Source organism: Coccidioides immitis (assembly GCF_000149335.2).
Source record: "Coccidioides immitis RS genomic scaffold supercont3.1, whole genome shotgun sequence".
Lineage (NCBI taxonomy): Eukaryota > Fungi > Ascomycota > Eurotiomycetes > Onygenales > Onygenaceae > Coccidioides > Coccidioides immitis.
The window spans coordinates 5,714,968-5,727,118 of NW_004504310.1; the positions used below are offsets into that span (position 1 = coordinate 5,714,968).

Below are 12,151 nucleotides of genomic sequence, written 5' to 3' on the forward strand. Positions count from 1 at the left end.
CTTCCTCTGTGTCTCCGGACAGACTTCCTGCCACTCAATGCACAGTGCGTAATGTTTCATCTGTTTTGGAATTTGCATATACATATTTTGGTATGTGTGAGAGTAATCCAGTGTTATTATAATGTTTTGTAACAAGACTGCGGGTTGACGGGGCGGTTGGGTGCTGCTGGACAGCAGCATATGTAGAAGCTTTCCCAGGTAGATAACAAGAAAAAAGGATAAATATATTTTGAACGATATCTTCATTCAATAATACAAATGTCATAGAAGTGTCAAAGTTGAAGTGAAACAATAATATTGCCTGTGAGGTTTTGTGTATGTTCTATTTAGGGGGAACGATGATGACTTGCAATCAGAGCCCACACAGGCTCCTTTCGGCGTCTTCCATAATTCAATCCAACATCCCTCGCTGCCGTGTAGAATTCCCCTTTCCCCGACCCGCGAAAGTACTCGATGCCGTCGTTGATGAGTTGCGGGTGACCGGGTGCGGCAGATCCCCTCCAAGCGGCAACCAGCTCCGGACACTCACCTCTCTTCTGCGTCTCTCCCTTTTTCGATCCCAAGTTCATCCACCACAGACCCCTTCAACAGCCAGCGAAGAGCGTGCGCCCCAACAGCTACCCGCACCCACGGCAGAACCATCCACACCATCCTTGAAGCTGATATCTACGGCACCATCGTTGGAAACAGAGGTAGGCAGCGCTGAACGTGGCGTTCAAGTATCGATGCCCGCGGCTGTGCCCGTGTCGAGACCTGGACCAGCTTCTATAGCCGCTCCAGAAGACACAAACCCTGCCACGGCCACATCTACGCTCTTCGGACCTCCGACAAGCCCCCAAACGTCACCCATTCAAGTTCCACAGCGATTGTCTTCGTGTCCGAGTGCAACCCCCGACGCTCAGACCTCAGGTTCTCTGCAAGCTACAACATCCTTTTCGCAGTCCAGCAGCACATCGACTCAACACGTCTCTACACCAGCGAATCAAGATCAGAAGTTGCGGTCCTCATCTGCGTTCCTTCGTCGGCTCTCTCCGAACTTAGCAGCGCGGGTAAAACTCCTTGACGGAACGGTTAGTTCCCCAACAACACAGTCGCGAAATCGAAGTCCGGTTGGGAAGATCCCCGAGGCACACCTCAAAGAGCTCGATAATCTTCATCGAGATCTTTCGATCAAAGTTCAAAAGCGAGGTCGAGCGTGGGGTGGTGGGCGCTCGAGGACACATACCCCGGAACCGCTTTCCACGAGCAGCGAAGTACAGTCTGTCGAATGCCCTTACAATCGTGAAGTGGATAGCCCCGTACAACCATCCGTGATCAACACGACAGACGAAGACCAGGAAATGTCCATACCAGATGAGACCAGCTTGCAATCCGCGGTGGAAAACACGGGAACGTGCCATGGAACGAATATAGATCCCCCCTTGGAACCCACTGATCTTGAAAAGTATCTTAGGAAGAGCACCGAAGAAAGCGATCGAGGGCCCCCTCCACCTCCGAAAGACAGTCCTTCACCTCCACCTCCAAGCGGCGCCACCAATGTCGAGTCATATTTTAATCCTCTTGGACTCCATCGCACAGACTCCATCTACTCCTTTTCTAGAGCATCGTTCAGCAACCAGCTCTCCCAACTAACCTCAATCAGCCTTCCGCAGCCGTCGACGTTAGAAGCGAGTATTGCTGCAATTCCAACTGCCTCCGCTGCCGTCCGAGCTCTGACGCAGGCTGCCGAGCAGATCCAAAAATGGATCAATAAAGCTTCGGAGGTTTTGAGCGGGCTAGATGCAGATGATGACGTGGAATGGGCTGCTGCTGGTGGCAGGGAAGGACTGGACGATGTGGACAAAGCTGTTACGAAATTTGAAAGCTTGATTAACGTCTACGTCAAGGCGATTGAAGATGTTCAGCTACGCGACGATATTGCCGATGTGGGAGCTAATCAGCTTCATGCCATCGTTATACAAATGGAATCGACGCTACAGAATTGGAGTACGGTCAGGTCTTTGTTGAAAGGAGTTAAAGAACAAGTTGAGCTGGCAATGGAATGGGAGGAGCTCTGGAATGCAGTGCTTGGGGACGTTGGTCTTGAAATTGAAAACCTCGCCCGACTGATCTTTGAGATGGAAGAGAAGCGTCACAAGACTGTCATAGATATGGACCATGAGCCCGCTCATGGTCTTGATATAAACGAGCTCGAGACAATTGTGGAAGAATCTCCAGCCAACGGCAATACCCATTCGAATCAAAGGTTTAGCTTCGCTCCCGTTTTTCCACCTGGGGGCTCTCAACTCGACATCCAAGCGTCCCAGAATCCGCAGGATGAAGCCAGCCTTCTAGCATTGTTTGCGCGAATGCAGCCACTCCGGGCATCCCTCGACTTCCTTCCGATGAGGCTCTCAATGTTTCAATCTCGGGCGGAAAAAGTATTTCCAAGCGCCTGCCAAGAACTGGAGGACCGAAGACATCGACTCGAGAAAGGGTACAGGAAACTGGAGACGGATGCGGAGGCTTTAAGAAGAGAATTGGGAGAAGATAGATGGATTGTAGTTTTCAGAAACGCTGGCAAACAAGCACATAAAATGTGCGAGTCAGTGGAACGGAGTGTCAACAAACTCCAAGAAGCTATAGATGGTGGAATTCAGCATAATAATCCAGCTGCCTTGGCAAAGAGGGCTGAAAACTTCGAAGCGAAGAAGGTTCATTATGGATCTGCCATTGAGCGAGTGCTTTCAATTATCAAAAAGGGGATTAATGACCGTTTGACTGTCAACGGAGAAGTTATTCGTCTCCTTGCCGATCTCAGGGCAAGATATGAGGCCTTACAAGACAAGATGAGCATCATGGACTCAGTTTTGGAGGAACTCACGGCTACCAAGGGCCAGCAGCTGCGTGATTCAGTATCAAGCATCGTTACGTTGGATACCCCTCCAACAAGAAGCGCCTTCGATACTCCAGAGAGTTCTCCAGCGTCTTCCGTGATTATGGCCAACGGTGCAAACAATGCAAAGTCCAACGGCTCAAGACGAAGTAGCACCACAGGGAGCACCATATCGCGGGCAGCCGCCTCGAAGCTGAAGCGATACTCTGCCCTACCCCAACCAGTATCACCATCAGGCCAAACACCAAGACGCGCACAGGCGCCAAGGTCGTCTTCAGCGAGCAACGCCTACTTGAAGTCCCCGACTCCGAGACTGACGACTACATCTCCTTCACCCACGCCTCCGTCACGACCTGGTTCGCGGGCTGACGGTCCAACACTTTTATCGAAACCCAGGTGGAATAACAGTTCCAATACCAACGATCTTATCGTTGGGCACAACTTCAAGCCCTTGTCCCTCAGCACACCGTCACCTCATCGCAAGCTTCCCGTTCCTTCTCGAACTACTCCTTCCACCCTCCCACCACGCAGTCCTCTCAGTCGAGAATCATCCGCTTCTCCAGCACCAGGGCTCCGACCACCAAGCCGGCTTGGTCGCGGGGCTGCATCTCCTTTACCTGACCGCGGCATTTCTCCAACGCCCAAGAAGTCATCCATTATTGATCCACCTCCTTACAGCAAGCTACGTAAGACTGTTCCTGCGCCTAGCCCTGTAGTTACCGGTCTCCCTTCAACTCCCCGAAGTCGTCAAAGTTATGCTGGGACCCCAAGTGTTCGTGACACTTCCGTGTCCGGACGAAATGGAGATGAAAAAAAGTCAAGTCGACCCGGCACTGCCATGGGTTATTCTTATCGACGAGTTAGTCTTCTTCCGTTGCCTAAACCACGATCCGGGAGAGACAGTGCGACAGGTAATCGGGAGGAGCGGCCACCGTGGAGATACTAAGCATTTCTTGCTAGACTATTCTCTACATCATACGAAATCAAATCGCAAGGTAATCATGTACCTAACCCTGATATATTTTACATTCTATGCTGAGCGACATTTTTTGACATTATGCAAATTTGTTAATAATACCTTTTGACCCTTCATAGCCTTTTGTGTTAAGTACCGCTTTCTATTCTATCATTGTCTTGATATTGAAATCATTCAAAAAACTGGATCACCGGGGCCTGCGTTTATATTTTCTTTTCGCTATCTGATGCCTCTTTCTAACTCCTTTCAAAGGGGTTGTGTCCATTACCTGAATTCCTCTCATCCACACTTCTCTAGTTTCTCGTCTCTATTACTTTGTAGGGTACGTTGAAATGAGATTTATTTTATATTTGTACTCACCTTTCCCCTTCTGAGTACTTTCTTTGCTGCAGTTGGCCCTCTTTCTTGTCTTATACCATTTCTGTGTAGCCCTCGCGTTCTATTCCGGGTTGATATTTCCGGTGCAAGAGTCTGGTGTTGATTCGATATCTCTTTTAAGTTGGAGCGTATGAGAGTGCGAAAATTACTCCCCCTTTTGCTTTTCTCTGTTTATCTTCCGGTATTTGGTTTTTTAACCGTTAGCATATGAAAACTCGAATGTACATTTTGAGTGGTATTCCAGAGAGTTGTGACCAGGCGCCTTGTCTGACGTACACGCCACTATCCCAATTTACCCCAGAGTATATCAAAGTTCCTGTGTTAAATTGGACCATGTGGCATCTCCATTGGACGCGACCTACTTTGGAACAGGTCCCATGGGCCAAAAGTTCACTGGAACGGTGTTGTGATCCAGGCCAGGAGCACATCAGCTTTTCCATGAATATACGGAGTACGGCCAGCTACTTCCTTTCTTACCTTTAAGGAGATCTCCGAAAAGCCGCCTGATGGCTTGATAGCAAGGATTCTGGGAATTTCAGCCTCGACCTGACCCATCCGGTCACCGGTGGTCCGAAAACACGGTCTCAACGGAACCAATTGGAAACAATCCATATTTCCTTGTAATGGCATCTATCGTCTGATCCCTGAATAAAACCGTGGCATTCCTAAGTGAAGATGCTTAGATGCACTCTGAACATAGTATGCATGGATTAAATCTTCACGACGTGTCCATATGACTCTTTCATGGGAACTGTTAATGGTCCCAGGAGACCTTAAAAACATTCTAAAAGGTTTTGTGTAACTTATCCAAAAGGACTGGGATAACTATTCATGGCAAGTACAGATGGCTTAAGTTAAAAGTTCTCACAAGTGTGCCAGCAGGAAGTGCATTGAAATTTCTGTTATACCCTCTCTAGGACTCGAAGCGTCAAGCTACTTCTACTCGAGACTGGGAAGTAGGCTTTGGATGTGAATGCAAGGAGGGAGCAGCAACTATTTTGGGAGCATGGCTCAGCACCGCCTGGCTGGCGAGCTGAGGAGATCGGGGAAATTCTCGGCCAAACCGACAGGAATCGCTCTCATCCCACCCGAGTAGTTAGCCAATTGAACTTCGCCAGCTGAGATTATTTCCTGGGGCTGAAGGGCTTGGGATTGCGGACGACAACCCGTTGACCCGCCACAATACGTTTCCATGACCCTGCATCGACGATCACTGGCTGATAGCAAAAAGGACGACCTGGGAATCCACAACCGTAGGTAGATCTCTATAATCCAAGCGTTGCGTGAACGGTAAATGCTATCGTGAATTATACGTATTTTACCAGAGCAACTTCGTGGGCAATCCATATACCTTCTCTCCCTTTCTCATACATGACCAGAATAAGGGTCATTGATCCACTGCGCAAGATATCGCTCTTGTCGTCGCACATGTTCAAGAGTGTACATTACTTGCTATTACGTAGCTTGTCAGTCCAACATATTTGCCACCTATGAACCAAAGGATTGCCGATTTTCTTCCACTATTACCTCCTCTCCTGGATGGGCCTTTCCAGTTGAGCTCCATCTAGTATATGAATGGAAAATATCACCTCCCTGGAAGTCCAAAGCGCCAGCGCAAGGCATTATGGCGAAGACATACGCTTCGGGAGACCACCGGATGGCAAACACAGGACGGTAGATCGTCTGGGATATAAAACGGACTCGATGATGGTGTCCCCCAAGCTAATTGTCAGATGTAGAGCAATAGTAGAAAGTGGAGACTTCACGCCATTAAGGTGAAATTTGCCGGTCGTTGGGTCTCTAGGAGGCAATTTAGTGTTGAATTCAGTAAGTTTCGCTGAACTCATCCCAGACAGCAAAGAGTATGTAGAGATTGATATTGAACTGAATTCAGTTTTACTTCCATATCTGGACCGTCGCCGGGCTTCTTCTGTACTGTAAGCGCGGCTTCTGCGGGTTCGAGAAAACGCACTAAAAATAAGCTTAACTAATGCTTTCCCGCCAAGCCTCGACCGCCCGGCGCTCCAAAAAAGGCCCACCCGACGAAAAGCATCGGGCACAGGGAGCAGTGCAGCTATCTACTGTACACATTATGTGTTCAGAGTATTTAACTATTGTATGCATGAAATTTTGGTTGAAACCACTGATGCCGCATTGCTTGCTTTATGAAGCTTGCTTTTACGAGAAAACAATCCCCACCCTTATATTTTTCATTTGAGCTGTTGTTCCAAGATGTTTTAAGAATGTTTCGGAACCTTCTTCAGCTTCTGGTGCTGGTGGCGTGTTTCACGTTGGGAGGATATGGAACTATGTACATTGTATATGCTGTGCTTCCGTACAATCAATTAGGCAAGTGACAAATTTTCATGACGGCCAGCTATCAATGGATAAAGTGTACAATGTTGAAGAAAACACAATGTTTGTCTATAGTTTGCTCCACACTCCGGCAAAAGAAAAAAAAAAAATGTGTCCATTCTTCCCCTGAACGAAATGGGAGAAAATGAAATATCTCCACATAGAGCACCAAAAGGCATGGGTGCGACTCAACAGGGAAAGTGATATTTCGGAAGGAATAGAAACTTACACATGATTGAATATAGATAAGCCCAGAGCATCAAGTAAAAGTATGTAAAAAAAAAAAAAAGGCCGTAAAATAATCTGAAAGTTGTGAAAAAGATTGGACCAGGCCCGTTTTCCTTGTGAGTAGCGAGAAGCCCAGAGAATTTGAAAATATAGACAGGGAAAAAAAATAAATAAAAATAAAGATAATAAGGAAAAACAAACAAACGGCCAAAAATTTCCGCCAAATGTGTATATATATATCCTGACATCATGATAGAATATGATATCATAAAACTTGAGGTTGTAAACCATTCACATGTACATCGCCGGGTAAGAACTCAAGACAATGTGACTTCGTTATAGCATCAGGCATGTATGTCATATCATATCGAAAGACCGTAGAGAGATACGAGAGAGCCAATCCGGAAACCAAAAAAAAAAAAAAAAAAAGAAAAAAGAAAGAAAAAAAAGGTGACAGGGCCGTTAGACATAAGGTGGGAGACATCATGAAATGCATCACCGGAAATCAAGCTGGAAGCTTTTCCACTTTCCACTGATCGTCCCGCAACTCGGGCACCCGCGTCGGCCAGGTAGGCCTGTTCGCGGCGCACTGATATTTCCGTTGCCGCTGATCCCGTTCCCGGGGTTGCTCGTCGGGTTCAAGATCGAAGCTGGACTCGCCCCGATAGTTCCCGACATCATGCTTACGCACTCTCTGCAAACACCACAAATACATTCAGTGCAAGCAAGGCACTCGCGGAGAGGCCACGGTCTAGAGCAAGAGGCGCAATAGATTTGAACGTCCTTGCCGTTATGGCTACTGAATGGAGTAGGGTTGGACAATCGATGATGGATCCTGTTCCGAATATGTGGTTGTAGCTGGTGAGGGTGGGAGGACAGTGGATAGGAACTGGTTCCGGGACGAGGTGGTTGCACAGGACTGGAGTCGGACATTGGAGGAGGTAATCCGGAAGCGGACATATGGAAATTTTTGCCAGAAACGGATGAGTTAGAATCCAGGGACGATTCTACCGATGGGAATGGTTCTAGGTCCGTGTCCGGTGGCCCGCTGTGTTCATAAGGAGGAGGCGTGAGCGCTTTTTGGAGGGGAGAAGCTGTATAGGAGAGAGGTGCGAATTGCCTGGGATAAGACGACTGCGCAGGTGGCAATCCAGGTGTTGATTGAAATGCAGGCGGTAGGGATGAGCGATGCTTCTGGACCGAAGGAGCTGAAGTGACGCTCGCAAGAGAACGGAATGGTGGTGAGTGTGGGACCTATCAGCAAATGGATCGTGTTAGCAGATGTACGCAATTGACACCAATTGTGTGCTCGGCAAGTAGCAAAATGAAAAATCCAGTCCAGGAGCTTGATTGAACACGTACAGGTGTCATATCACGGTCATCGTCTACTTCGGTAGCTGAAGTAGCGGCTTCAATCAGGTCTTCCCATCGCTTTCCCTGTACCCAAGCTGCCGTCTGAGGCTCTGCCGATAGCGCTTTACGTTCGTTGATACTGGATCGGCGACCATACTCCTTGGATCTTGTACGTTCATGTTTTCCTTTACGAGCCTGTGTCAATGAACCCTTGCGAGCGCGTTGAATTTTTTCCCTTCGTTGTATTGGTGGTAGCGTGGACGAGCGACCTGGTGGTGAATGTGCCAAGATGGATGGGAGTAGCTCTCGTGGACGGGGTGAAAAGGGAGGAATCGACTCCTGTTTGAAATGGTCACGGAGGGGAGGCAGCTCCACAGAAGAGCGCATGCGATCCCTTCTTATATCGCTATCAGAGTGAGCATCCTGTTTTAATATCGTTAGTAAAGTTTTTGCTGTTCGTCGATCATCAAAGGAGATAAGGAATAAGAGCGCCATTGGTGAGACAAACCACTTCCGAGTCCCATTCGGACATCAATCGGTGGTGTTGAAGCTGCGCCAGCGCCACTGCAGCTGTGGCAGCAGCAGGATGAGCTTCTTCTAGAGTTCGGGGCGTGGCAGGGGAGTTTTGGTCCCGAGCGAAGATATCTCTATCGCCTACATCATCTTTGTGTCAGTGAGCGGGTCTATCGCCGGGAAAAAAGAAAATGATCTGGATCACGAACTTGGGCCTCGTCGGGGATGCGAAGTAGGAGCTGGCGGCTGTTGATGCGGTCTCTGATCCGGCGGAGTATTAACCATCAACTGGAAGCTTTCCTCTGTCGCGGGAAGCTTCGGGATATAATAATTGGGGTGAGCACGTCTGATGTGCTCCTGCATAGAACGATATCGTTTTTCCTAGACATGTTTCCAATTGCAGCTGTCAGCATACGGAGCTATATGACTTCGGGGGCTGCCGAATTAAATTTTAAACTCTGCGCAAGGTACAACAAAGGCAGAATTGAGGAATTTGGGGGCGAATGCGGATATATTTCGGGCGATTATTGGTGGACACCAGGATGGGGATGGGACGATAGGTACAGAGCAGTGCGCTGGAGATTTGGAGAGGATGGAGAGAAGAGGCCTTACACCCAGACACCGTTTGCGACAATTGGAACCATCATTATTGGTCAGGGGGCAGACCACCTCATTGTTGGCGTCGGAGACCGAAAAGGAGCTCGTTAGGGAGGATCTTGGCGGCATGGTTGGAGTGATCGATTGCAAGTGACCAGCTTGAGCGGAATCAACGGGTAGAAGGAAAGCGCCACACCGGCCTGGAGAGGATGGGGAGAGCTCTGAGGGGCTCGGATTCCGTGGGTAGGAAGCGGGAGAGTGGGTGAGAAGGCGTTCAATGAGGGACGATTGAAGAACCGAGGATGCCGAGCATTATTTTCCTTAGCCAGGACAAGATGGAATCGGGCGGAAAGGTCGATGGTGGAGGAGAGGAGAGATAGTGAGAGATAGGGGAGAGGGGGTAGAGAGAGAGAGGAAAAGAGAGAGGGAGAGAGATAGAGAGGCGGAACGGGAGTTGGTGGAACTTCGGTGCAGTGTGCGTGTTTGCCGGTGGAGAAGAAGTGTGGTGTAGCAGCGAGTAACCAAGGCTGTTTAATTTAGTCAGTGGATCAATTTAGGGGCAACGAATCGGGAGGTCCAAGAGCTCTCAAACCTGGAGGAGGGGGTGGAACAGAGAGGGAGCTCGATGGAACCGAGGGGCGGTTGAAGCAGGGAAAATCAAGCAGGGAACAAGGGTGTTTTGGGGGGGGGGGGGGGGGGGGGAGGATGTTAGCCTGCGACGATTTCCTTTCTGTTTCTGGGGACCCGAAGCAACCAGATCGGAGGCTTAGCGGATGATGAAGAAGACGACGACGAGGAGGAGGTGGATTGAGAGAGCGGGATAGCGAGGGAGCTGAGGAGATGAAGTGAAGTGAAGCAAGGTGAGGTTGAGGTGAGGTATGTGAGAGAGAGAGAGAGAGAGAGAAGGAGGGGGTGAAAAGCAAGGAGAGGAGAAAGAGAGAGAGAGAGAGAGTGAGTGAGTGAGAGAGGGGTGGGATTAGTCAAAAAAAAGAAAGCTAGGGAGAGTTAACTGGGTAATTACCTGCTTGCTGGCTGAATTCTTGGGCTAAAAAAGGCTGTCAGACCTCGTCAAGCAGTCGACCTGTCGATGGATTCGGCGAACAGGCTGGGTCTAAAGATAGCGACGGAGCAAAAAAAGCAGAAGTTGAACAGTAAGGATAGAAAAAGAGGGCGAGGAAAAAGAAAAGATTGGTTCTCGTCCCATGGTGAAGTCGACTGGAGCCGACGGAGCTAGTAAGCTTTGCGCAGCAAATTTGCGGAGGGGCCGATGTAACTAGCTGCGATGACGACGATAAGCTCGATGATAGGTTACAGAGCTGCCAGAGAGAAGCTCCCAATCAGCTCGGAGGTGAGGAATCACCCGGACGGGAGCTGCGACATGCCCCCAAGCGGCAAATTTCTGACAGCGTTCCATGCAGCGAAGCTGGGTTTTGTTGGATCTGGCAAATCATGTGGATGTGCGCATTGGCATCGCAAGCTGCAACGTTGGCCCTTTTCGTGTAGTTAACTAGTTACGACCGAACCTCCTCTTACATAACTCACCATCCGACCCGGATGCTTGCACAAGGGGGGACGGAGCAACAATTCCTGAATGCCTGACCTCTCGATTCCGCAGGATACTCCCGTACAGTACATGATGTTTAAATGGTTACGGTCGAACCGACCAACTATAATGTTTCCGCACGGGGGGGGGCAGGGCAGTGAGCCAACAACCAACTAGACTTGACCACCGCCTCTTGTCAAGACCTTGGGAGCTACGGTGGCTATCTACGGAGGTGCCAGGAACTGCACTGTACCTTAAAAAAAAAAAAAATTAAAAAAAAATAAAAAGGAAACTCGTTACGGGACTGGCTTGCACGGGAAGGCCGGGACAGGCTGGTCGAAGCGACGGGAAGAATGCCACAGCCCAGCAGCCCGGGAGAGAGAGAGAGAGAGTGGGAGAGAGTGGGAGGAGGAACGCAGAGAGCTCCGATCCCTCAGCCAGGTTGAGTTAAGGTTCATGACACGTAATTTCAGACATGGAGCCGATTATTCTTATTTTTTTTGATTTTCCCATCCCACCAGAGCTCCCCCCATATGATCTATCCCCAGGGAACCAAGGTACGCGCTGGCGAGAGCTTCAGAAATTGCATCGCAATTCTATATGTTTGCTTTTGCCGGAAGAATTGAAAATGGAATTGTTTCTCCATGGTTTGATCTTCCCCCCGGTTTTTTTTTTTTTTCAACAGTCGCGCGCTTGCCACGAGGTAGTAGCGAGCAGCAGCATATTTCAAGGTGGTAGTAGCGAGCAGTATATTTCAAGGTTAGGGGGTTGTGAACGAGAGAGAGAGAGAGAGAATGAGAGTGAGTGTTTGTGTGTGTACTGGGTATGTATGGATGATGTACGGTACGGACGCTGGTTGCATCCGTAACAGCACAACAACCTGCATGTGCGGCAAGTCGCCTGTTCAGCCTGGCGAAAAGAGCTTTTCCGACCACCCTTCGGAAAGCGTCGATGTCGTGCAGCCGCAATCGCAGCTAACCACTGCATTAACACGACGCATCCCTGTCTTTACGTACATACATACATACATACATACATACATAGTACATCAGAAGAGCGGGTTGAGGCCGGCGACAGCGCCCAGCCAGAGACCCGCACAGCTCGGAGCTTCAAAGCAAAAAAAAGCTAGGAGGTAATGTATATTTTTTAAATGTCATCACCATTCCCGCCAGGTCTGTCGAAACACCAACGGTCGCAAGAGAGCACAAAACAATGCTCCTTGGTCGAGGCCCTTTTTTTTTCTTTCCTTTCTTTTTTTTTTTCTTTTTTTTTTTTTCCGCCGCCGCCCTGGAGCCCGTCCGTCGGATGAAAGGGGTGACTTCAAGGGGGGCCA

At 49.1% G+C, this 12,151-nt stretch overlaps 2 protein-coding genes across 2 annotated transcripts; one reads left to right on the top strand and one right to left on the bottom strand.

The window, feature by feature from the left end:
* Positions 1-289: 289 nt before the first annotated feature.
* CIMG_01048 (uncharacterized protein) lies at positions 290-4,467 on the top strand. Its single transcript, XM_001247276.2, has one exon. It carries the CDS (start codon positions 342-344, stop codon positions 3,819-3,821), a length of 3,480 nt encoding a protein of 1,159 aa, XP_001247277.2. The 5' UTR covers positions 290-341; the 3' UTR covers positions 3,822-4,467.
* Positions 4,468-7,307: 2,840 nt separating this feature from the next.
* On the bottom strand, positions 7,308-9,404 carry CIMG_01047 (transcription factor RfeD; the record flags this gene model as incomplete). The annotated part of the gene is made up of 5 exons (XM_001247275.2): positions 7,308-8,066; positions 8,169-8,588; positions 8,674-8,819; positions 8,888-9,059; positions 9,291-9,404. 5 exons carry the CDS (start codon positions 9,402-9,404, stop codon positions 7,308-7,310), a joined length of 1,611 nt encoding a protein of 536 aa, XP_001247276.2.
* Positions 9,405-12,151: the final 2,747 nt, after the last annotated feature.